Genomic DNA, 25,796 nt, shown 5'->3' on the forward strand with positions numbered 1-25,796 from the left:
CCAAACTTCTCCCCACAAGTCAGCCCTACCGAGAGCCCTACTCTGTACCCATGGATACCAAGAAGGAAAAAACAGCATTCTGCCTCCAGGAGCTTCCCTGCAGCCTGAAAAAAAGTGTGCAGCAAAGAATTTGGGGAAGAACAAAGGAGAGATCAGTGCTGCCTCAGTCAGGGGCAAAGCCTCTTAGCATGAATATGAGCTTTGAAGGATGAGTAGCACTTGGTTTGTTCGTAAGCCTAAATCCCAGATTCCTTAGGGGAAGCCTGGATAACTCCTGGCCTCGCCTACCTCCTCAGCTTCCTCTCTCTCTGTGTGAGCCGTCAGAGTCTACGCTCAGTGCAACTCACCAAGGCTCTTCCCATGGGACAGGCTCGCTCTCACCCTAGGTCCCTGCAAAGTGCACTCTTTCTGTCCCCGTCTTCCTCATATTCACTTTCCTCTACTGTTTAATCTTACTTCCTGGAGTCAGCTCATGCCCCCAGGATGCCTCTTTTCAGCGCTCCTGGAGGGTTCGTGCTTGCCTCATGAGAGGCATGATGATGACTGTGTAGGAGAATCTGCAGAAGCAAAGGCTGGGGAGGGCTGGGACAAACAGAGGGAGGGGAAGGAGAGGAGGGTGAGCCTTCTGACTTGAGCAGATGACGTCCTTCGGATAAGGGAAGCGATGCCAAATTCTGAAGGTTTTATTTGGTGCAACGTGTGACGAAGAGACTGAACCAGCTTTATTAAGGAGCAATTAAAGACTTCTGGGCAGGAATTCCGCAATGAATTCTGAGCAGAGATTCAGTGACACAATCCCTAAGAGCAGACCTCAGATATAATCAGGCATCACAACGAAGGAGAAAGGGAAATATTCACACCGCTAGCCAGCCTTGTGATTTCATCCAGAAGAAATACCCTCTATCTAAAACAAGGATAACAATATCTCCTTCACAAATGGTTTGTGAGAATTAAGTTAAATAAAACAGCACAAGGAGACGCTTGATGCCCGGGAACATCCCTACTGTGAACATTCTCGAATCCCGAAAGGCACTCGGTGTTCCTTGTGGGAACGCCACCTTTGCAATTAGATCCCGAGACACTCAGCAAGAAGTGCTAGAGATAGGGAAGACTTAGAGGCAAAGGGAAGAGAAAAATGATGAGAAACAGGAGGAGAATGAGCAACGAAAAAACAACACATCACTTTAAAGCCTTCACAACAAAATGTACCCTCTCTTTATTTTCCTATCCGGTGCTACATTTTGCCAGTAGAGTAGCAATAACTTCTACTGCTTTATAGTACACTCACAATAAATGGCTTCTGAGGCCTGATTTACCACCTCAGGGAAGTGCAGGCATTTAATCATTCCAGCAGCTGCTCAAGGTTCTGAACATCCCCGTTCAGGAGCGATTATCGAGGAACCATATTGAAAGGGTAAGAGAGCCGGTGGCTTCTTAAAGCGCTGAGTTTCAGGGTTCGGGGGCTGTGGGGGTTGAAGTCCGGGCAGATGCCAAGGGGCTTCCTCCTCAGCACTGCATTATCCTCCTTGTAAAGGAGATCAGGAGATGCTTCCCGGTTTACTGAGAACCAGGGAAAGTGGTTCATCTCCAAGAAGAGCTTCACGTTGTACAGGGCCTTTTCCTATAAAGCGCTCTTTCCAGAAGTCAGGCTTATTCATGAGAAAATCAACAGTGAACACAGCATACAGGCAACCCCACGCTTAAGAAATTGCCCTTTCCCTGTGCCCTCTTTTCCCGATGCTGGCCTTCACGAGACCTAGACCCAGGTCATGCTCTGACAGCAGCATGATTAGAAGTCAAGGACTTGAGGGCGAGCTTGGTGTTGGCTGCCTTATCCGGGCCATGCCCTGAGAAGGAAGCAGTTATTCTTAGGCCCTCAAATTTCTAGCCATCAGAGACTTTTTTTTTTTTTTTTTTTAATCTGCAGGGTAATAAGGGTTGTGTCTTGTAATCTCCTGGGCTTCTAAGTGTGAATTTGGGAGGAACAGCTGGCCTGGAAAGATACGTTGTCAGTAAAATCTGGCTCTCCTGGTCCTTGGGGCCCCTTCTTACTACGCAGCTGCCTTGCTTTTACAATACGCAGCCAGAGCCCTGTGACATCAGACATGTCTCCGAGGGCCAGCCCTCCCGTCAGGCAGAGGCATCATCTCCAAGCAGACACGGAAGGGACTGGTGTTAGCTTGCTTGCTTACTGATATGTCCTGAGAGCCCTCCCGAATGTCTGATTTAGTGGCCCCCAAATTTGGCAAATAAATTAGATCTGAGATCCCGCCTGTTTTAGCTACTTCCCAGGGGTGTGATCTTGGATAGCTTACCTAACCTCTCTGAGCCTTAATTTTATCATCTGCAAACTAGGGATATTAATAGAGCATTACTGTCTGCCACATGGTTAGCATTTGGCAAGCAAGTTTGATTTGGTGGTTGTAATAACCCTCCTCTGTTCCTTTTTGCTCATTTCCAAGCTCATCACAATGGGAAAGTTGATCGCTACCAGAGCAATTCCAGGAATGTATCTGTAGGAAGAACAGACGGTGAAATCTTTCTCTTATAACTCTCTCAATAGGCTTCGTGTTCTGGAGTTCCTGGCCTCCACTGGGCCTGCCGGGTCTCTGCTCCCCTCTCCAATGCTCAGCATGGCTTAAAAACTTGTTCCCCCTTGTGCCACAAGTTCTTAAACTGAGGACAGCCAAACGGAATGAGGCGCAGACCCCCTGCTACTTACGAAAAGCTCTTCTGTGCTCTTGCAAAAGCCAAAGGTAAACCTCAATCAACTGGCTTATTTATAGTTTGAAGAGTTATATCCCACCTACTGCCTCGGGGTTTTAATCAGAAGAAAAAACCTACTTAATGTTCATCTCCCACTGCCAGATCACGCCACAGAGCTGTCGGAACGTTTGCCACGTCAGCCTTTTGGAGGTTGCCACAGGTCAGCAATAAGCCGTGGCGTTTGAAGGAGCTCACTAGCTCCAGCATATCCATCAGATAAATTACTGCCTGACACGAGGGGACGAGGAGCAGCTGAGCGCCTTCCCAGAAAAACAAAAAACAAAAAAGCCAAAAAAACAAAAACAAAAACAAAACAAAAACAAAAAAACAAAAAAGAAAGAAAGAACGAAAGAAACAGTGAGTGGGAAAGCACCCATCCCTAAGAACAGACAGCTTCCAGCTTGTTTTCTACATTTTAAAGCAAATATGACAGTGTCCTTGCTTTCAGAAGTGGAAGGGCTAGGTCAGTTCCCTGGTAGATTTCATCTTCCAGTCACTGAATGCCGGGAGGGACTCGGGGTGGGTGGGGGACTGGTGTGAGAAGCTGTCCTGGGAGCCTGAGCTCCAAACAGGAATGCTTCCTTTGGACCCTCCGGAGCTCACACAGAACTAGGCAACCGCAGCTGGGATGTTTATGGAGCACATGAAGGAAGGAATGAGGCTTGGTTCATCCCACCGAAGAAGGACGAGTCTGGCCTCTTAATCAGCATCCCAGCTGCTTTCGTACTTGCTCAAACTGAAGCAGTAAGTCCCTCTCTGCTTCCTTTTCCGACTCATACTTGGGACTAGGCAGACCCTTGACACTGAGCCTCCAGAACCATCTCAACTTCTCGTGTACCCAGCTTCTAATGCACGTTCTTTGATGTCTGAGCCCCATTAGAATGCATGCACAAGGAATGGCTTCACTGTGTACCCCGAGCCTCCCGGTGCTTCTCAGCTAGAAGAGGGAGCTGAGGAGAAGGTGTGAACAACCTAGAATTTGGACCCTGGAGCCACACTACCATTTAGCAACGTTCCAGTGATTCAGATTTTGATTTGAATTGGGAACTCTTGAGTTCAGCGTAAGAATGAGGACATAGCTAGAGTTTGGCAAAAAAGCATAGCCTGGTGTTAGAACATCTCTAGAACTTTCCTTCAGGGGTTCTCAAAGTGAACTCCAGCTACCCCCAAGGGCTGTGGAAATGTGAAGGTGGCCTTTTCAATTGCCCCAGTGCCTGGGAGAGGGGATACTAAACATTCCTCCATGTTTACAGTCATTGAAAACTGAATAGCTCCAAATACCCATTGTGCCCCTTTTGAGAATCAGTGACACTCAACCTCAGATCCTACCCACTGTGACTCACTGCACTCATCCACACACACGTCCACCACCAGGAAATCCACTCACAGCCTTTCAAAAGCTGCGTGGATGTTCTGAAATATCTAATCACTCAGGGGCTGAACAATTGGCTCCAGATGTCTTTGGAGCTTGGAATTAGAAGCTCTGAGTCTAAGTTTTTCCATTGATGAGTCATTTAGTTCCTTGATTAGAAAGTATCTTCTCCTCCTCAAACCACTTCTTTGTCATCTGTCCCTTAGTGATACTCTCCAAATGGTTAATGAGCATTAAATCAGAAAATGTACATGGAAATGCTTGGGAACCATAAGGTTCTGTGCAATTGTTAAAGTATATAGGTATTCAGTATTACGTACTATAATATAATTGATCAGGAGCCAACTTATGGATTTTCTCTTCTGAAATCTGATTAGCCCGAGCAGTGCTAATATTGCCAAGCCATATTGGAGCCTGAGGCACAAGGGGGAAAAAAAAAATCAATGCTCTTATCCTGCCTTCTTTTTTTTTTTTTTTAAGATTTTATTTATTTATTTGACAGATACAGATCACAAGTAGGCAGAGAGGCAGGCAGAGAGAGAGGAGGAAGCAGGCTCCCCACTGAGCAGAGAGCCCGATGTGGGGCTTGATCCCAGAACCCTGGGATCATGACCTGAGCCGAAGGCAGAGGCTTTAACCCTCTGAGCCACTCAGGTGTCCCTTATCCTGCCTTCTTTAAAATTTTGACATTTTGTTCATGATGGACTTTTTGTATTAATTTTGATTTAAAAAAATTTTTTTGGAAAAAATATTTCTTTTGATTACTGAGTGCTTTGGTGCCCCCTTTAAATTTTACACCCCAGGGAAATGCCCTAGACCCTCACCCTTGTGCTGAAAGCTTGGCCCCCTAACCTTCTAACCAGTAGGTCGCTCTTTAGTCCAAACCTCTGGCCCTTGTGGGGAAAGAGAGACTACAAGATTCACTGCCTTCTTGTAAGAACTCTATATACCTGAAGGTAGTGATCAAGTTGTCCATTGGCCCCCTTTTTGCTCTACTGAATTGCCCTTACTCAGCTCTTCCTTCTGGTGCCCCAACTTCCTGCAAAATCCAACTAGTCTTCAAACTGGTTGTTAATTTCTGAGCTTTTTAATTGTGAGAAACCAATAATACACTGACCAAAGAATATCCACTTTTATTTTATATATTATTACGTTCAATGTATTTCCAACTGTTTTTCCCCCATTTAAGTAGTTGGGGTCAAGCTGGTCTACACCGGGCCCTACAGGATAATATTGTAGTCTATTGTGGGGTTTTTATTGTCTGGATACTCCTTTCCAAATGCCTTATAGCCTGAGACTGTAATAAGCACGATAGGGAGGGATGCTAAGGCCAGATGATTTCTCAGAGCCTCCTGGCCACAGCTGAATTACCCAAGAGCCCTTTGAAGCATGGCGGCTTGGGGTCTCTGTTGCATTTTTTTTTTTTTTTTTTGTACTTTACAAAGTGGAGGAAACTTGGTCATGGTTCAAATCCTACCATTTGGATTTGGAAAGTACATCTTGTTACTCAGTATCCTAGATAATTTGCCTGATTGGAATTTTTTTTTTTTTAAATACTGCCATTTGTTGGTTTTTAGACACCAACTAGTTTTAACCTATATTCATCATCACCCCAGGTGAGAAACAGGGTAATAAGGAACTAAGCAACTTGCTCAGGATAGCCCAGGGCTAGTGAGAAGGCAACGGGGCTATGAAGCTGGCTGTCTGGCTTCAGAGTTTCTGGGTGCATTTAATCACTGCTCCATTACGCCTTTCAGACACCATCAAGTAGGGCAATTGGGGTTAATCCTTGTAACAGCTCCACATGCCAGATAGTACATCTGTTTCCACCTAGTGAAATGGAGACTCCAGAAAGTCAAATAACTTAACCAAGCTTTACTCTTCTTCAGCTGCGTATGGGCCTATCGGGCTGGAGGACCAGGTACAAGTACGCGAACCAGAAAGAAACGAGAAATGGATTTCTTTTTTATCAGCTCGTAAGGGGCAAACTGAGTTTAGGTGAGAAAGGGCCAAGGGCTCAGGGAGCGGGGGTGGTCCTCCCCTGTGTCTCCAGTAGGCACCACGCTGGTGAGCTGAAACGTAAATTCTGCTAGCCCAGAAAGTGCCAGCATCATTTTAGGAATAACTAGGTGAGCGCTGATTTCCTCTAACTCATTTCAGCGCAGCCTGGCCGTCTCAGGAAGTATAGAAGCCACAGAGCCCTCCACTGAGGCCCGATTTCTGGGGGAGGCCGGATCATGCTCCGGGAGCCCGGCACACCGGCCCTTCAGCTGGCACCGAACCCAGGCCCACAGAGCCCCCCTCATGTGTCTGGAGGACAGCGTTTCCTATCGCTCACCGCTCTGCCCTTTTGTTCATGCTGTCTGGGTTTAGATGAATGAGATTTACATAGTTTTAATAAATATTAATAACCATTTTAATCTCCGTAAACCTTTCATATGAGACATGCAAATTGCTTTCCAGTCATCTTAGGTGCCCAATGAGAGTGAAGTAATCATTTTGCAAAGCTGTGCCAACTCTTCTGGGCCTTTCGGGCCCCATTTAGGCTGGGTCTGTTTGACCGGGAAAATGTTCGGGGAGAAAACAAAGAAGTAATTAGGATGGGTGTGCAGGCAGACCGCACCCACTGGCCCATTTTCGTTTTTAGGTATTGTACACCTATCTTTATCTATCTACCATCCATGGTTGATTATTTTTTGTAGGGGGTGTTTTATAATATTACTAATAATACTAGCTAATATCTATTGAGTGCTTACCATGTGCCAAACAATGAGTTGTGCTCCTCAAGTGCATTTTGTCATTCCATCCTCCCAACTGCATTATTAGCTAGATGACCCTCATCCCCACCTTACAGATGAGAAAACCGAGTCTCAAAGAAATTGCTGGTCTCAGATCATATAACCAGGAAAGCATGTGATAGTCCCTGGGTTCAAACTGAGGTTTGTTTGTTTCTAAGGATCTTTGGCTATCAGTGGGAGAGCCTGATCTTTTACCTCCCTGTTGAAACCAAAAGATTTGGAACAAATAGTAGTGTATAGTTTGGAGAAAAAAAAAAAAATGCCTCAAGACTCAGCCTTTGTGGGGTGTGGGAAAGAGTGGGAGGGTGAGAGAAAGAGAGAAAGGTTACTTCGAAAAGCCTAGTGAGTTAGACAGCTATAAAGTGAATTTTAAAATCTCTTTCCATCCATCCATAGGATCAGGCTGAATGTGCTTTACAGTCATGGGCCATTAGAGCAGAGGTGTCTCAGGGATTACCTAGCTGGAGCTTCTTACTTTACACTTGAGGAAACTAAGGAACAGAGAACTGTAACTCGTTCAAGGTTATCATAATCACAAACATTTGGGTTATTGTCCTGGAGCTTCGCTTCTTCTTACTATCAGTATTTGTTATTATTGTTAATACATTTTGAGATACATTCGGGCCAATCGCTGATACAAAATAAGATATTTTGCCATGATGTATTTTTGTTTTAATGTATAAATCTCTACTTAGTGTCTTAGCAGATGGAAGGTCTAGAACACTTACAACTAAGAGCAAATGGAGACAGTATGATTGTTCTCCGGAATCATCAAAATTGGCCTGTTCCAAACGCCAAAATGTTATCGTGCCATTGTCCAAAGGATGGCTGTTTCCTCGGGTATAAGTCTGATGCCCTGAGTCGATGGGCGTGTGTGTGTCTCAGAAGGAATTCTCCTGTGGTCAGTCGATGTGCTGGCAGGGACCTTGTGTTAACAGAGCAGAAACGAGAAAGGCATTTGGGTCCAGGGTGCAGAGCTGACCAAGCTCTAGACCGATAGTGTTAAAACTCTGCAATACATCTTCAGGATTAAGTTGCCTGATGCCAGCCTCCCAACCAGAAAATAGCCAGTGGTTCAAAGGTGTCTTACAATATTATCATTTTTAGGAGGAGGAGGAATGATATGAAGTAATAAAGGGCCATCCTAGAAATTCCTTTTAGTTATTAGGGAGGGATTCTTTGATATATTTTAAGTTAAACCTGTGTCTCCCCAGGGACCATAAACATTCCCATGATGATATTTCTTTTTCTTTTTTTTTTAAAGTTTTTTTTTTTTTAAGATTTTATTTATTTATTTGACAGACAGAGATCACAAGTAGGCAGGGAGGCAGGCAGAGAGAGAGGAGGAAGCAGGCTCCCCGCTGAGCAGAGAGCCTGATGTGGGGCTCGATCCCAGGACACTGAGATCATGACCTGAACAGAAGGCAGAGGCTTAACCCACTGAGCCACCCAGGCGCCCCATAACCTGTGATGATATTTCTGTGAAGACTAAAGTCACAGGAGCTTGATTCATTCTTTCTTTCTCACTCAGATTTACTGGATATCGTGCCATGTGCCAAAGAGATAAACATGAAAAAAAAAGGGGGCAAAAAAAAAAAGGGCAGTTTCCTGCCCTCAAGGAACTTGCAGTCTTGGGAGGAGACCTAATGAAGAGTATACAAGTAAACACACGATTACAGTGAAGTCCTGTTAAGACAACTCTCAGGTCAGATTACCGGCGCTTCATGCCCACTCCGTGTTTCACCAGTTATGTGATACTGAGTGACTGACTTAATTTATCAAAGTCTTGTGTCATCAAATGTGACATAGGGATAACAGTATTATCTTTCATGAAAAGTCGTCATTGGGTTAAATGAGACAATATCTATAAATGCTCAGTAGAGTATATGATATAAATATTCCAAAATAATAGCTGTAATAACAATGTATTCTCCTATTGCAAATGCTTTAGCAGAAATATGAACAAAGGAAGGGCACCTAACTGAGAAGGGTTGGGGGGGAGGATGGAGAAAAACTCTACAGAAAAGAAGCATAAAGATGAGTATGAATCAGTAGACAGACCGTGTCCAGGATGGTTGGAACTGGGGTAAGAAGTGGCTGGGCTCTCCTTTTGGGGCCTGATGAGGCAAGTCCAAAGGCTTAGAGACACGGAAAACGTCAGTTACTCAAAGCAAGGCTTATACTTCCTTCCAGCTGGACCAGATTATCAGGAAGGGCAAAGGGTAACACATAGCAGGAGAGGTACGAGGCAAGTCATAAAGGGCCTTACTTTGCTCTGAAGGCCTTCCAGGTCACTGAAGAATCTTAATCAGCAGAGTGACATCGCAGAAGGTTGGAAGGGTCACTCCAAAATGTAGACCCAAATGGCTCAGAAGAGAGCAGATCAGAGAAGGGATGCTAGGTAAGAGTCTGTTGTAGGAATTCAAGTGAGAAATGATAAGGCCCTCAATCGAGGCAGTAACAATGGTTGCAAAGAGAGGTGACGAGATTTGAGACGTTCTTAAGAAGAAAGGGGTGGGACTTGGCAATTACTTGGATGTGAAGAGCAAAGGCAAGAAGCAGTTCAGGAAGTCACTCAGGTTTCTGGATGGAGGGACTGGATAGATGAAAAGGCAGGGAGAGTATGGAAGATGGTGCGTTGTTTGAGACATGCTGAGTTCGGGGTTTTTTATAGGGTTTTCAGGGAGAGATGCATTTCTGGCACTCAGAAGAAATATAGGATATTAAAGTCATGGAGAGGAGCCAAGAAATTATTTATGTGTTGAAAACATTTGATTTAAAACCATCTACTGAATCCATTTTTGTTGTTTTGGTTGTTAAAGATGAGAACACGAAAGACAGAATATATGGTTCTTCTAGAAGACCAGCTTTCAACTTTATTAAAATAAATGACCCGCTCTGATGAATAGAATAATGATTTCTAAGGTATCTTACAATTCTAACACTATGATTCTATTGTTCCAAACTACAGTCGTGAATCCAGAATTGCCTTTTGATGATGAGTAATCTTGCGGCCTTAAATCATCTTTTGTGGCCTCGTGAAATGAATAGATAGATAGATAGATAGATAGATAGATATTTTTTTTTAAATAAAGCCCCCACATCACACATTTTTTGAATTTTTTAAAAACAAATGCCATACAGCCCCAAACATGCATTGAGGATGCTTATGAAAAGGAAAAACCAAGTAAAGACACTATCTACATTTACCTACTCTGATCCCAGTTGGCGGCAAAGAGCAGAAGAATCTTCCTGCCATAGTGATCACGGTTTTCTAGCACTCCAGGGAACCCATCGATGAGAGCCCTCTTAATGCCAGGGTCATCAGCCTTGAAGTTTTTGAACATGTCCAGGTTGAGCTGACGGTACTGAAAGTACTGGGCCAGGAGTCTGAAGGCATCTGCTTGGTGAAACTTCCTGGCTCGGAGAAATCTCAGGATGAAGGCATCATCTGTACGTAAAAACCCAATGTCAGGCCTGGTGATGATCATGTCCCTGACTTGCTGGATATCCTGATGTAAGACATCTGGGTTCTCATTCAGTTCCAGGCGAGCTTTCTCTATAGTCTCTGGACTGAGTCCGGCCTGTAAGTGGGTCATCTTGGCCGAATCTCCTTTCCACGTGCTTAATTTCTGATATTTTGGAAGAATGGAGACTGGTCCCATTCACCTGATGGTCTGCCGAAATCGGGGCCCATTCAACAGTTTCGTTACTACCAAGTTGCCACCAAAGCAGACAAATAGATGGTCTTCTTTCTGTTTTTGGAGAGCAGTAGGACATTCAGGTCTTATGTGGCGGGGGCCATCCAAAAAAGAAGCAACTCTGAGACCATTCCTTACTGCAAAACAAATGCACACAAGAGAGATGAAACAGTGACGATACAACGTCTAGGCAAATTAATTGCAGCTGAGATAGAAAATCAGTATTGTGCTGGGATTTGACTAGACAAGGTCTCCAAAGAATGAAGGGTAAATGGTATAATTGGGGGTCCCGGGTGGCTCAGTCTTTGGGCATCTGCCTTAGGGTCAGGTCATGATCCCAGAGTCCTGGGATCAGCCCCACATGGGGCTCCCTGCTCAGCGGGAGGTCTGCTGCTTCCTCTTCCACTTCCCCTGCTTGTATTCCCTCTCTTGCTGTCTCTCTCTCTCTCTGTCAAATAAATAAATACAATCTTTTTAAAAAATAAAAAATAAATAAAATCGTGTAATTGGCAGAATTTTATCCTTCACATCCTGAATGCATCATACGTGAATTTTTGAAAAATGTTTGGGAACTTCTTAGTTACACTGACTGGTTAACACAATAGCATACGGTCAGATTAGTTAATAGATGGCTCTTCCATTAATTACTCTCAGAAACGGTACGAAGAGAGAAAGATCCCCCCTCTGCGGCAGCCTGTTTTATGGGGCTATTCACAGTCCTAGAAATTATGGCTGCTGTACAATTTATTGCTCCCCATTAGCCTCTTCTCTCAATCGGAAGTACTTTTCACAGACATGTGCCCCCCCCCACCTCTTTAAAAGGCAGTCGTTTGCATCCCAACAATAAAAAAGGGACTGTTAAAGGTCACTCTAACCTAACCCCACAGGTACCTAATTACTCAAAACTGAACTAACAATGGCCTGGGGGGAAGGGGGAGGGTGGCCGCCTTTGGCTGGAAACCTGAGCTTCCAGAATCAGATTCAGCAGCAGCGAGAAAGGAGGCTCACGTGTGGACATTACAGCAGCTTTATTGTTGGCCATTGTTACTCTTTCGCAGGAAAGGCAAAGGAACTTGAAACCCAGGATGCCTCCCTGCTCCCATTTTTTACGATTTTTCTTGTTGTTCTGAGCTATCCTTTTACTTATGATAATGACTGAATCTCCTCAGATACATCTCTTTTGACTTCTACACCTCCTTTTACAGAGGAACACCCCTATTATTTGCATCTTTCTCATTTTAAATATAAATGCCCTCAGACATCTGTTTGTTGTAACCCAGAAGTTGCAAAAATCGGAAGACATATAAGGTGTAAATGAACTTGAAGGCATGTGTTTTTTTCCCCAGGTCTACAGTATTTGCAACAAGAGGCAGAATATTTATACCCAAACTAATTATTATTGGTGCTTTTTTATCATACAAAATAATTTAAAAGACAAAACTGATTCTTCTGCCTAATTTAGGACAATCAAGTCACACGTTTCTGCTTTATACTGTGATATGGAGGAGCTGAAGAACAGTTCAGGTAACTGGTATTCATCTTCAAGATAATGAAATAAGACAAATTTTACAGATAAAATGTTGGCTTTGTAAAATAACTTGTAAGAAAACAGCATTTAGTTCTGTAACATGTGAAAATGAGAAATAAAACAAAGTCTTCATTTTCACTAATTTTAAGGACTTAGAATGGTAAATGGAAAATAATGCTACGAACTATTCCCAGGATTGGAAGAAACTTCTGAATCCTTCTAGCTCGATGTTCATCTGATGTTAAATGTCCTTATGTAGTAGCCTTACCAAACCCCTTCAGAAAGTTTCTGTGTTTGATGTCTCCTCTTCTAATTCATCCCCACACCGACAGCAACGTCTTCACGGCTCCCACCAACCACTTGAGCAGAATGATCATATAATTTACCATCCAAATTTAAACACGAGGGGGCACTTACAATAATAATAATGCTAGAACAATAGCCACAAACTGGGACAAATCTCAGCAAACCCAGACAGATGGTCACCCTACTAGAGAATGATCTTTTTGTTCCTACATCCAATAGACAAATTTCAGTCCTCTTTATGAGTGAATTCTATCAGGATTTGATACTGATGACTTCATCCTTCTTAAAACTCTCTCCACCATTCTCCCATTCTTTTTTCTCTGACCCCAGACATCCTGATTCTTCTCTTAGCCTTGCCGACCCTTGTTCTGTCTTCTCTTTCTGTGAACACTTCAGTATAGTGCTTCCAGGATCCTGCCCCGTGGTTTGACCACCTACATGTAATATGACTTCTCTGTATGGCTCTCTCCTGGTTTCCAGGCTACACATTCAACCACCTTCTCAACAACTCCACAGAGATGTCCTCTAGACACCACAAATTCCATGTGCTTAATCCTGAACAAATCCTCCTTCCTCATCCTGAGTTCACTCCTCCACCTCCATCTCTTAGTGACTGACATCTTCTGTGCCATTTCCCATTCTAGAAACCTGGGAGTCTACTATTATTTGACTCTCTCCCTTCCACCCACTTCCAGACAATTAGTTCCATAATATTTCTTAAATCTGCCTGTTTTTTTCCATCCATTTTTCCTGTCTTTTTCTGGGTCATATCAGTCTTCGTCTGTTTAGCCCTGTAACATCCTCTCTGGTCCCTGCTGCCAACCTTGCCCTTCTCCCCCCGCATTCTCTGGATTCTACTTGAAATCTGCTCATGTCATTCCTCGATGGACATTGACCAATACCTGCCAGTTGTCCCAGAATGAAGTATAAAACCATGTAATAAGGTTTCCAAGACTCCTCATCATTTTGTCCTTATCTCTTTCCAGATTCACCAGCCATACCCAGCCACGTGAAGTTTCTCCTCACTTCTGTGGGCCTTGACAAAGCATGACCTCTGATGAATTCTTCTTCACCCTTCAGGATGCATCTGGACACCATTTTCTCTAGGAAACCCTCCCTGACCTCCCAAGTCACTGGCAGTCCCACAGCCCCAACCACATCATGTCATTGCCATGTCCCTCTCTCCCTCTTTACTCTAAAGTCCTTGCTGAGAATTGATGGATCTCACTCACCTGTGCCTCCCCAAGACAGTGCCTGACACAAAGAGTGTCAGCCCATGAGCGGAGCAACTTGGCTATGTTCACTGTCTATCCTCAATGCCTACAACAGTGTCTACCACACAGGTGCCTAATAAGTACAGAGAGAATAAATGAATAAAGAAAGTAACCAAAACATTATTTCAACGAGTGAGTGGTTTCCCCTGCTGTTGGGTGCCTCTGAACCATTTTCCTTAAATGATGGTGTTGCAGCTGACTTTTAATTGCCCAGGAGAATTCAGCCTAGGCACACTGTACTTCAGATCATTGCCTCCCTGAAGCAGGCTGGGTGATGTTCACAGTTCCTAGCCACGGCACAGGATGCTCAGAGCACCAGTCATAGCAACAGCTTGTCCCCTTCAGAAGATTTAAAGTTACACACCTTACAGTTCAGGGAACTCCATAATGTTTCTGAAATAAATTACCACGGGTTCAAGGGGAGAGCTGAGATTGCATTTTTCATGACCACCTCCACACATAGCTATGCTTCCAATCTATAATATAGAAATAAATTTGCTTCAGTTTTACATCTTTATTCTATCCTCGGCGTACGGTAGAAGCTTCTGGGGAGAACACCCAAGCCAGGATCACTTGAGATAAAATAGATATTTTCCATTAAAGGCAACTGCTGCGCTTCAGAAGTCTGAATCATCTGCTATTTAAATAACAACTTTAATTGTTAATATTTGTGGCTAAAAATGCTGTGCCATTTAAGAGTGTTCTCCAGGATGTGGTGTTCTTACTTGACTGCCATCCTTTGTTCATGGGAAGGATTTGGTTCTCACTCAACTTTTTGGAATTGATCAACTAAGTATGAAAAGATACACTGGACTTGGTATCACATGAAGAAGTAGGAGTGGTTTTCTGTCCAGTGGAATGAATAATAATAATAGCTTTAATTTATCATATTTATAAGTATAGTTACAATGTTCCAGGCACTTACATATTCTCTATTAATATATTACATTATTTGATCTTTAGAACAACTGTATGAAATGAGTGTATTATTGTCCCCATTTTTCAGATGAGGAGACTGAGGCATAAAATGGTTAAATGAGTTTCCCAGGGTTGCATAACTGCTAACCAGAAAAATTGGATTCAAGACCAAGTAATCTTTCTCAGGTCCCATGCTCTTTCCTACTGTGCTTTTCTGCCCCTTAGGTGCAGCAAAGGGGCTCTAGTATTTACCACGTAAGAGCTATGTGACCTTCAGCAAGTCATCTTTCCTCTCAGAAACTTACTGTCCTTTACCAAAATTCCTTCAAGATTTACCATTCCATAAACCTAAACATGCTGCAGGAGTTCACAGATATTCTTAGGTACCGTAATACCATACCATACAGATGTCCAGTCTTGTCTCTGTTTCTTCCTCAGAAGAGGATTGAAACTATTTAAAAATCTAGCTGTCTATGCCTTTTCCAGCTGTTAGAAATGTTCACTTTCCCTTGCATATCTTCCTTTGGCTAAAATGCCGATCAAAGATCCTGCCATTCTCTTTGAAGGATTGATACTTTGCCATGCCTAGCAGAGTGCCAAGCATGATTTGGGCACCGAAATGTGCTTGATAATCAAAAAAAGCACGTTAGGCAGATTCATGTGAGCCTCAGAAATCATCTTTCCCATTGCTGTTTGGGTACAAGTGATTCGTTATTTAGACATTGTTACATAAACATGGAGAGTAACTTATCACACCCTCTGGGGCACCCAAGGCAGAAGCTAACTTCTACTTTAAATGCATGCTTTTTCTAATGAACTAGAAATTTAAGTAGTAGTACTATTTTGTATGAGAGAGAGGAAAGAAGAGTCTTCATATCATGATATTTAAAATCATGGTATCTACAGATTTATGATTCCCAGTTCATCTCAAGTTTCCATTAGAAGAAATTTTTTTTAAAAATTTTATTTATTTATTTGACAGAGAGAGCAATAGGGCACAAGCAGGGAGAGCAAGAGAGGGAGAAGGAGAAGCACGCTCCCCACCAAGCAGAGAGCCCAATGGGGGTCTAAATCCCAGGATCCTGGGATCATGACCTGAGCCGAAGGCAGATATTTAACCATCTGAGCTCCCCAGGTGCCCCTAGAAGAAATCTATTTGTATATTTCCTTATAGAAAATTCAGTTATGGGACTCCAAGGTGGCTCCGTCAGTTAAGCATCTGAGTCTTTATTTCGGCTCAAGCCATGATCTCAGCGTTGTGAGATCAAGCCTCATATCAGGCTTCATACTCAGTGGGGAGTCTGCTTGAGATTCTTTCCCTTTGCCCCTCCCCCACCCCACTCCTGCAGGCTCACTCTCTCTGTCATACAAATAAATAAATCTGAAAAAAAATTCAGTCTTAAAAAGGTGAATTTGTACACACACATACACACACACCTATAAAACATACATCGTAGTATTTATGAACTAAGGAATCTATGCAGAAAAATCATTTTAGAAAGTACAATAATCCAAATGAAATTGACTTCGGTTATTTTATAATCTGTTACTTGCATTTATTTCATTATCTTCAAAAACTCACATTAAATATAGTGGGAAACAATCAGACTAATAATAACCGCACCTTGTCTACAGAATATATAGGTGAGTATGTATTACTTCAAAGCCTTTTACACCAATTATCTTTCCTCATTGTTACATGATCCTGCAATAGGTAGGAAGAAGAAGGATTTCCTGGGAGATACTGAGGATCATGTGAAATGATGTAGGTAAAAGTGTTTTGGAAATAAAACTCCATCTTACACTTACTGTGATCTTGTTGATCATAGTTTTCTTATTTCCAGGTTAAAACAGATGGAGTCTTAGAACAACAAAGCACTTGTCTTAAAGTCAGAAATAAACTAATGTTAAAAATTGGGGGAAAAATAAATATTCACTGAGTGTTTATTATGTACCTAAAGCTTTGTTGTTCTACGATCTAATCTCCACACCCACCTTTAAAGTTGGGTATTTATTAGATGAAAGGATAAATCTGAGATTTAGATAGATTAATTATAGCTAGAAGAATGAAGATTGACACCATAGCCTCCCTGATCTAAGGCCCATGTTCTGTCAATGACCTCGTCCGGCTTCTCAGCTTAGGTCCTTTCTCTACACCACTCTGGATGCCTGTGCCCTCCCAATGACTCATTCACACAACAGGCACACACCCACACTCCACCAGTCCTAAGGGAGATCATTTAAAGCATGTTGTAAAGTTGGCCATATTTGGGGAGGAAAGAGTATATTGTTGTCATGACCAGAAAGATGAAATCTATAAAGCCTAGATATTGTTTGAAATATAAGAACATCAGTAAATAATGGAAATGTCTCAAATATGTATTGCTTTGAGATGTTCCTAGTAACACAGAAGAAACATTTTAAGTACACATAAATTTAAATTAATACAGTAGAAAATGAGAAATTATAGCCGTATTTGTTTTATAAGAAAAATAATGAAAGATCAATCTGAAGGATAAAACTTTCCACATGAAAGTCTAATCAACTACCTCCTCCATTAAGGTGTGAAAGTTATGTCTCCAAATTTTAAAGGTATATTGAATTAGGTCAACCCTGATGGCTCTTCAACTTTCCAAAATGTCACTTCAAAATTTTTAACTGAATATTTTTTCCCCTAGGAATGCTGAAAGGAATTTTTATACTGAATGAAATAAAAATAGATGTTGCTGATACATCTAGACCAAAATTGAAAATCACAACGAGCAAAAATCTTTTTTTTTTTTTAAGTACAACTGTATTTGAAATCTTTCCTGAAAGATGATATGCTCCCTTACAGCTGGTGATACATAACATTTAATCCTCAGATTAAATGGTGCTAACCAGAAGAGGTTGTTTTGTTTGGTTTTGTTTTATTTTTTTGTTTTTTCCAAATAATGAATTTGAAATTGACCATGAGGGCTTGTAGGATTTCTCTGCATAAGTACTGGCAAAGGACTCGAAATCCTGTGAGTAACAGATTGGTTCCCAGTCCATCAGCATTCTATCAAACATTATTCAACTTGCAGATGCAAACTAGCTATGCCGAGGGCAGGGAGAGAATTCCAGAAGGATAAAGGAGAGGCCTTTAATCATCTGAAAGTGTAATGTGACCAGAATTTAGCCTCTGGCACACCTTCAAATGTCCATCACCTTTAACTCATTCCTAGCCCAGGGCTTACCCTTGCCATATAAATATTCATTGTGTTGATTCCCTTGGCTATCTTTAAAATAGCAGCTAAGCACTGTCATCTGCTCCCATTTGCTCTTGCTCTTAAGAAAGATTAAAAGTAAATTGGAAGGAGTTTAATCAGAGTAGAGACACTGTGAACTTCTACCCAAAATAAAGGCCAGATCAGAATTAGAATCGTCTGGAACTCTGACGATGGACTTTTTGACAGAGGATTGTGTCCTGTGTTCTAGAACACCTACACAACTTTTATTCTTTTAGCTTGCTTTGGGGCAAACAATACAAGTTGAAGGAAAAGACAACTGGCAAGGAAGGCATGGGATTTTTCTGCCTCCTCATGGTAGGAAAGTACTTAGTTGAAGTAGTGTTTACCTTATAACTCACTGTATTCTAAATAAAGACAATCTACAGGGAAAAATTTATTGAGACATAGAAAATTAGACTAAAATGCTTTTCTATGCTATTAAACTATCCCCATAAGTAGTCATTGGCAGTCAATGCCCCAATTTAAAATTTAATTTCAGTTGTGCTTCTTAGGAGTATCAGCGGGAGGGGAAGGAAAAAACAAACAAACATGCGACTCTTTTGTCATCCAGGGAAGAGGGTATTTCTCTAAGAATAGACTCTTTAGAGGAAGAGGATCTGGAGAGATGTGAGAAAGGCAGGGCTCAGCCAAAGATGGCCACTGAATCCACTTGCCCTCTTTCCCTCTCAGTGTTTTCGCCAGCATGCTGAAGGGACCGGGCCCCTTCTTCCAGATGTGCTTGGGCAGATGACGTCAATGCAGGGATCAGTTAAGAAAACTGCCAGGTGAAGGTGGAACCCAACAAGGTGCGCCTGGCTGAGGTGGGAAGAAAGGGGTTATTGGTATCCCTTTCTATTCAACTACAGCTGTGATGGCTCAACTAGATTGCCTAGAGTGGTCTTGGTTTTGCTTTGCTTTAGTATGAGTGCCGTTTTTTACTACTCAGACATTAAGGTGGGACTGCTCAGAAAGAAAGAAACTGTTGTCTTTGTTTCTCAAAGTGGGTTCCGTGGCTCAGTAGCATCAGCAGTACCCAGGCAGTTTGTGTGTGCACTGTTTGGGAAGCCCTGCTCCAGAGGATTTGTAGTGATTCCAAAGGGTTGAGAAGGTAGGTTCATTATCTCTGAAGTCAGCTCACACTGTCTGTGGACAGCCGCGTGACTCTGCCCAATGGGAGAGTACAAACAATGGGTGCTCACTCCATTTGGATACCAGCACTCATAAAAGCTCATTAGTTCACTACATTAATTGCACACATGCTTGTGTGCTCTATATGTCAACAAAAAGCAATCAAGAAAGGAAGGGGGGGAGAGGAAGCAAGAGATGCTAAGGGCAAGAGAGGGAGAAAGAGAAGGGGGACAAGGAAAAAGAGGAGAATCTCACATGTTTTGTTTATTTTGCTTTATTTGGCCACATACCCGACTAGAGTTCTCTTACTTCTAAAACCTGTAATGTGAGCTCCTCTGCCATTTCCAAGCCCACAATTTCCCTTCATCCCAAACTACAGAAGAATGAGCACTGAATACACTATGTGCTTGGTACATATAAAGGTATTGAACTTTATGTAAAACATTTGAGCAGTCACAAAAGCTGAATTGACATGATGTTATTTATTTTAAGGAGAAGAAATGGGGGAAGGTGTTTTGCATAGTATCTATGAATTAGAGATGTGGCTAAAAGGGTCCAGAAGACAAGAACAATCATCTCAAACACATATAGGGAAAATTCTGCTGGCTCAGAAGTCAGGAAGAAGAAATGCTTATAGAAAATGAGTCTCCTACCAGAAAACTTTCTCTGATACTCCTTGTCATGTGATAACATGTTCATGAAAGGGGAGAGGATTGCGTCACCTGGTCAGAGAAGATATGATAAAGGGCTGTGAGGGGCAGTAGAGGTAGTGAAGAATAATGAACTTATTAACTGAATAAATGAAAGTCTTTTTGGGGGTGGGGGGAGGAGTGACTAGTTAATTTCCACATCCTTGAAAAGTCAAACCAAAGAAAGCTAACTTCTCTTAAACTGACATAAACTTGGATAGAAAGTAAACACGGCTCTCTCTGGAGATATATAACACTTGGGATCGATGTTAGAGGGTTGCAGACTTGAAGAAATTCACATTGTGGGTTTTCTCTTGAAACAAATCTATTCCAGTAAATCTGGATAAAATGAACAGTAATCAAAATAATTAAAATTTGGAGAAGGGCATAATGTAGGGAATGACCTCTCTTGGCAATGTTGAGGGGTATTTCTAGACAGATGACACACAACCAAACCTCATATTTTGTATACTCCTTTTGCTCTGTTACCTTCTGTCTCGATCACCATGTAACAGGAAAGAAGAAAAAATCCAACTCTGAATCCTTTTACTAAATATGGCTCTGCTTTGAGGAAGTGTATAAAGTCATGAATGGACATCACACACAGGGTTAATAAGGTGTCCTTTTGTAAAGCTTGCAAAAGAGAGCAAACACCACTAATTCTCAAGAGTTCCTGATTCCCCCTTTTGGGAGATAAAAGTTTAGCAAGCTTTATACTCCATGATTCTAAAAGGATCATGCCTCTCTGTGAACATGTCTTCAAAAGCGTGTGATACCACTCTGATGGAAAACATGTTTTCTGTTCATTTTTAAACCCATTATTAAAAGGAGAAAGTTATGTTACTGAAAATATTTAAAAAGTAAGATGGCCCTTAATAGAGAAAAGAATAAAAGAAGAAGCCAAGATAGTAGCACTGTATAAAAATTAATAAGCCCAGCACAGTATTTCATCAGAGAAAGGCAGCACTTTTGAGCCAGAGTCTGTAAATCTCACCAAAGCAGTATTGTTTTGAGATTTCCCCAACCTCAGGAAATTGTATTCAGCACAGGAAGACAGAAGAAGCACTGGAGACACTGGATTCTTGGTCTGAGTTTCTGGTTTGAAGCAGCCACAGCTGGCAACATGTACACTTTAAAAAATTATCTGGGTTGAACCGTTGTTTGTAAACAGCTATTAAGAATCTTGTTTGGGGGCTCCTGGGCTGCTCAGTAGGTTAAGCCTCTGCCTTCAGCTCAGGTCAAGATCTCAGTGTCCTGGGATCGAGCCCCACACCACACCAGGCTCTCTGCTCAGCAGGGAGCCTGCCTCCCCCTCTCTCTCTTCCTGCCTCTCTGCCTACTTGTGATCTCTCTCTCTCTGTCAAATAAATAAATAAAATCTTAAAAAAAAAAAAGAATCTTGTTTCTTTGGGACTTGAGGGGTCCTGTTTATGGTGGACATCACCAGCCTAAGGATGGTACATAAATGAACAAATTTTCTTCTTCTCTAAAATCCATTTCACCAGATACTTTCACTAGTCTTCTTAGTTTGAGTTCAAAAGTGAATGAATTTTAGAGACAAATTGAATTATGTCAATGTTTTTGTAATTAATGGCAGTAAGTAACTTTTGAGAACATGCAACTATCCCTCATTCCAGAAGAGTATTTAGTGTGACTTTTCCCTCAAAACTTCTTTAAGAAGCTACCTATTTGTGACTATTTTTTATTTTTGAAAAATTAGTGAGCCAGTTTAGACCAAACTTGCTTTAGTGACTCTTTTTCTTTTTAAGAAAGGAGGATAAATGTACAAGAGTGATTTTTAAATGAGGATTTTCTATGCTCTGATTTAAACTTTATTGTGACATGTGACCTAACACCATCCTCATATAACAAAATCCATCTCATTTTTAATTAAGATGTTAATTTTGTGAAAAATGATTTGCAAAAAAATACCCCCCAAAACAAAAAACAAAACAAAAACAAAATCATCCACCCAATACTTTGCTGTTCAGTAATAATTGATTAAATGGGTACTCGCTGAAAGATTTTTATTTATTTATCAGGCTCAGATACTTATTTTCTGCTGTTTGTTAGCCCTTATAAAACAGATGATCCTGGATAAATTAAAGAGGTGCTATGACTTGGATTTGGACCTTCAAGATATTTGAAAGATGTTCCAACTTCCCTTCAGCGAAGATAGAAAATGATGGCACTTTAAAAGCAGAGCCTGACAGAACACAGTTACATAAAATGCCTTTTCAATTTTTGCACTCTATTACCCTTTACTATTATGGGAAAATGGTGTTTTTGCTTGATTACTGAGAAAGCACACAAAAATCTCGCCTTCCAAATCCGAGTCAGTCCTTGACTCGTGATGAACAAAGACAGGCCATCTGCTCTGAATATCATTACTACTTTGGCCTTTTGGGCAAGGGATCTATCTTCTCTGCTTCAAAGAGAGGTTTAAGATTGGAAAATTGAAATAAGTAGACAGGAGGAGACATTTGAAGAAATAGCACTTTCCAGTGAGAGCCACATTTGTTAGGTTATCATCACCAACGTTTTAATTTTTACTCTGGTCACAGAGTTAATCTTTGCGGGTTCTCATTTTACAAAACGATTCAGTAAAAAACTTAATTCCAGAGTTTCTGTAATAAACGCTTAGGAAGGAAAATTGGCGTGTGCGTGAATATGAGTCATCAGTCACCCCCACCCTGCTTCCTGGTGATTCTCCATTGGAAAACCAGAAACATGGATTGAGCTTACATATCTGTTTTACCGGAATAACACTATACCCCAGGCCATGTTAATTTCCTGAACTAAACAGCCCCTAATCTGCTGAAAGGCAGCTGGCTAACTGCTGGTGTCTGGCAAGTGCCCCATCTGTCCCCCTGCCCTGGGTCTCTCTCTATCCTGGCTTCACTTTCCCTTTCTCTCAAGCAGGCTTCTCTTTGTTTTCAAGGGTGTCGTCCACCTGAACTTTCCTTCCTGTGTCTGAAAACTTGGGTTCTTTTGCTCAACCCTTCGGACCTCGGGCTTTGTCTAAGTGACAAGACACAGTTGTGTTGACTGTAGTTACGGCGCTTGTGATGGTGGAGATCATGACGGTGATGGTGGAGAGATGGGGGTGCTGATGGTGTAAGGGAGCGCAGATTGAGCGGGCGCCGGGAGGAGGAGGATGGACCGCGAAGGCGTGGAAAGTGGGGTGCGGGAGGGATGGAGTGCGGAGGGATTGCAGATGGGAGCTGTCCACGCACCGAAGTGCTGAAACGCCGCAGCCATGGCATCGCAAGAGCTGGGGGGAAAGGCGGGGAGGCGCTGCAAATACAGAAGGAAGAAAAAAGGCAACAAATACCTTCACACAGCCGCTCAGCCTTGCTTTAGGAATGTGTTTCTGCAGGTGTCCTCGCTGCTGAGCTGAGTGGGTGAGATCCCCTATTCTGGCAGGTTCGGGCTCAGATTTCTCTAGAAAGCTGTGAATGAGAGCCCCGGCTCCACGGGGCTGTGATTTTGGTAGGAGGCGTGTGCGCCGGAGACTCTGTCCTTCTATACCAAGCCTGGCTTTCCCCTGGGTCCTAAGTGCCTCCGCACCGCTGTTCTTCCTCGGTCCATCAAGACAATACCAAGAATTGTAATTTTGTAACCTCTGGGACAAAAAGTACAGGAACTATCACTTCCCACCCCCACCATCTACCACCAATCTTAAAAAGAGAACCTTTTAAAGAGATAATGCAACCTCTGAAACAGATCCGGGTGTGTGTATGTGTGTGTGTGTGTAAATTTAACCAGTGAGAAAAAAAGTATCACAGACCTATGGAGGAAAGCACGGATTATTTTATTAACAAATGGTAGTGAGAAAATGAACAACTTGGAAAAGGCTTAAATTAAGCCTCATTACCCCAAAATTGACTACACAGAGATTAAAGAGCTAAATTAAAAAGTAAATTATTTTTAAAAATAAACTAGAAAAACGAAAGAAATGTTTTACTGATAGAGAAGCTTTTTTGAGCACAAGAGGAATAGAAACAATTATACCCCTAAAAAAGATCAATAAGATCAGATGCATAAAAATACTTTCAAATGCAAAAATATCCTGAAAGGGTAAATACAAATGACCATTTGGAAAAATTGCAAGAAATATGTTTCATATGGAAAATACCTCATATTAAAAAACAACCCTCTAATGGCTTAAGAGGAAATGAAATAAAAAGCAAATGACAAAGAATTCACTAAGGAAAGGTGAATGCATAATGAACATATTTTTAAAAACCAACTTCACCAATAAACAATGAACAGTACAATTTAAGATTAGCACCAAGGTGCAGTTTGAGCTGAAATTTTAAGTAATACTTAATGTCTCATACTGTTACAACAGTAACATTACTACAATAAGAGTAAGAAAATGTAACCTTTGTATAGGTCTATTTTGTAACATACATCAAGTATCATAAAATACACATGCATGTAGACAAATAATTCCCTGTATGCACCTTCTGCTGAGGATGTAATCAGATATACAGATAAAGATTTATGTACATTAATTTATAATCATAAAGTTTGTCAAAAATAATAAAAACGTTAACACTGTTTGTGTATAGCCTGTAATACTTGCAGCAATTAAGAATATATTTTTGAGGGATGCCTGGGTGGCTCAGTTGGTTGGGTGGCTGCCTTCAACTCGGGTCGTGATCCCAGCATCCTGGGATCGAGTCCCACATCGGGCTCCTTGCTCAGCAGGAAGCCTGCTTCTCCCTCTGCCTCTGCCTGCCACTCTGCCTGTGCTCACTCTCTCTGACCAAAAAAAAAAAAAAAAAAAAAAAAAATTGAAAACTGTTAATACCAAAGAAAAATGCCCAGAAAATGGTAAGGAAAAGCAAGATACCCAATACAGTACTCTCCTCCTGCCCTAAATCAAGTTGGTAAGTTCATGGGATAGCATGATGAAATTATAGGTAAATTTGCTTTTTATCAAGTTGAATAATTTCATTTTCTTCCTTGTGTTTAGATTATCTAAAGTTTTTAATAAAAGAAAAAACTTATGAGACATTTTAAAGCAATCTTTTTATCATATGTGTCATGGAAACTTTAAAGTTATCCAAATTGTTCCAACTGTGATGAAGCCTTATGTATTTATTTACATATCTGTTTTCTTTATCTCTCCCCAATAGAATGTTAACACCATGTGGTAGAAATTTTTCTATTTTGTTCATTACTGCTTCTCAAACATCTAGAAGTGTGCCTGGAACATCATTAAAGTCAGTAAATATTTGTTGACTAGAAGAATAATGATGACTGAATGAATGAATGATTTAAACATCCCACATCGAGATATATTTTAAAATATTTTTTAAAGTTATGAATTTCATATAGAAATGTATCCATAAAGGCATAACATTCCCAAATGATCCGAGTTTGCTGCTGAGTTTTGATCACAGGTAAATAAGCTCAATTAAAAGGGCATCTTCTAAGATACACCTAATCATGGACATGACTTGCAAAGTGGCATCAAATGTGAATGTTTTAAAAGAAGTTTTCTCTAGTCTCAACTCTAACACTCTTCATCCTTTCAAAAGCTTTGTGAGGTCTGAGATGTTCGTGTTAATTATTCTGTTTCTCTTCCTCCTTTTCTCCTCTCTATAGCCATTTAGCTATTTATAGAAATATAAATCAAGACCAAGACCTATGTGTTTCATAAGGCTATGATTTAAAACTCCTTTTTCAAAGCTTAAAATGAATGTGGATACCTTTGTTCAGCTGGTGTTCCCTTCCAGTTTTGCTTCTCTGTCAACTATGATTTTTGAATGACCTCAGCAATAACCTCACCAATTTTATTTGTATTTTCTAAGAAGTAAAGTAGGGAAAAAAATACCACACACACACACACACACACACACATGCTTGTGTGTGTGTGTGTGTGTGTGTGTGTGTGGCTCTCCTTTTTGAGAAAAAAATTTTAAAACATTTATTTTAGAGAGAATGAGGGCAGGGGGATGGGGCAGAGGGAGAAGGAGAGACAGAGTCTTAAGCAGACTCTGCACCCAGTGTAGAACCTGAGGTGGGGCTCAATCTCACTATCTGGAGATCAG

At 41.5% G+C, this 25,796-nt stretch overlaps 1 protein-coding gene across 2 annotated transcripts in view; it reads right to left on the reverse strand.

Annotated features, from left to right (window-relative positions):
• CLVS1 (clavesin 1) overlaps positions 1 to 23,239 on the reverse strand; it is a 193,302-nt gene extending 170,063 nt beyond the window's left edge. For both annotated transcript variants that reach the window (XM_059166369.1, XM_059166370.1), the window contains exons 1-2: positions 23,066 to 23,239; positions 10,147 to 10,774 (exon numbers count right to left, since the gene is read on the reverse strand). In XM_059166369.1, the coding sequence (XP_059022352.1) occupies positions 10,147 to 10,601 (455 nt within the window). In that variant the 5' untranslated portion in view covers positions 10,602 to 10,774; positions 23,066 to 23,239. The remainder of the gene's footprint in view (positions 1 to 10,146; positions 10,775 to 23,065) is intronic.
• Between the last annotated feature and the right edge of the window lie 2,557 nt (positions 23,240 to 25,796).

Source organism: Mustela lutreola, chromosome 3, assembly GCF_030435805.1.
Source record: "Mustela lutreola isolate mMusLut2 chromosome 3, mMusLut2.pri, whole genome shotgun sequence".
Classification (NCBI taxonomy): domain Eukaryota; kingdom Metazoa; phylum Chordata; class Mammalia; order Carnivora; family Mustelidae; genus Mustela; species Mustela lutreola.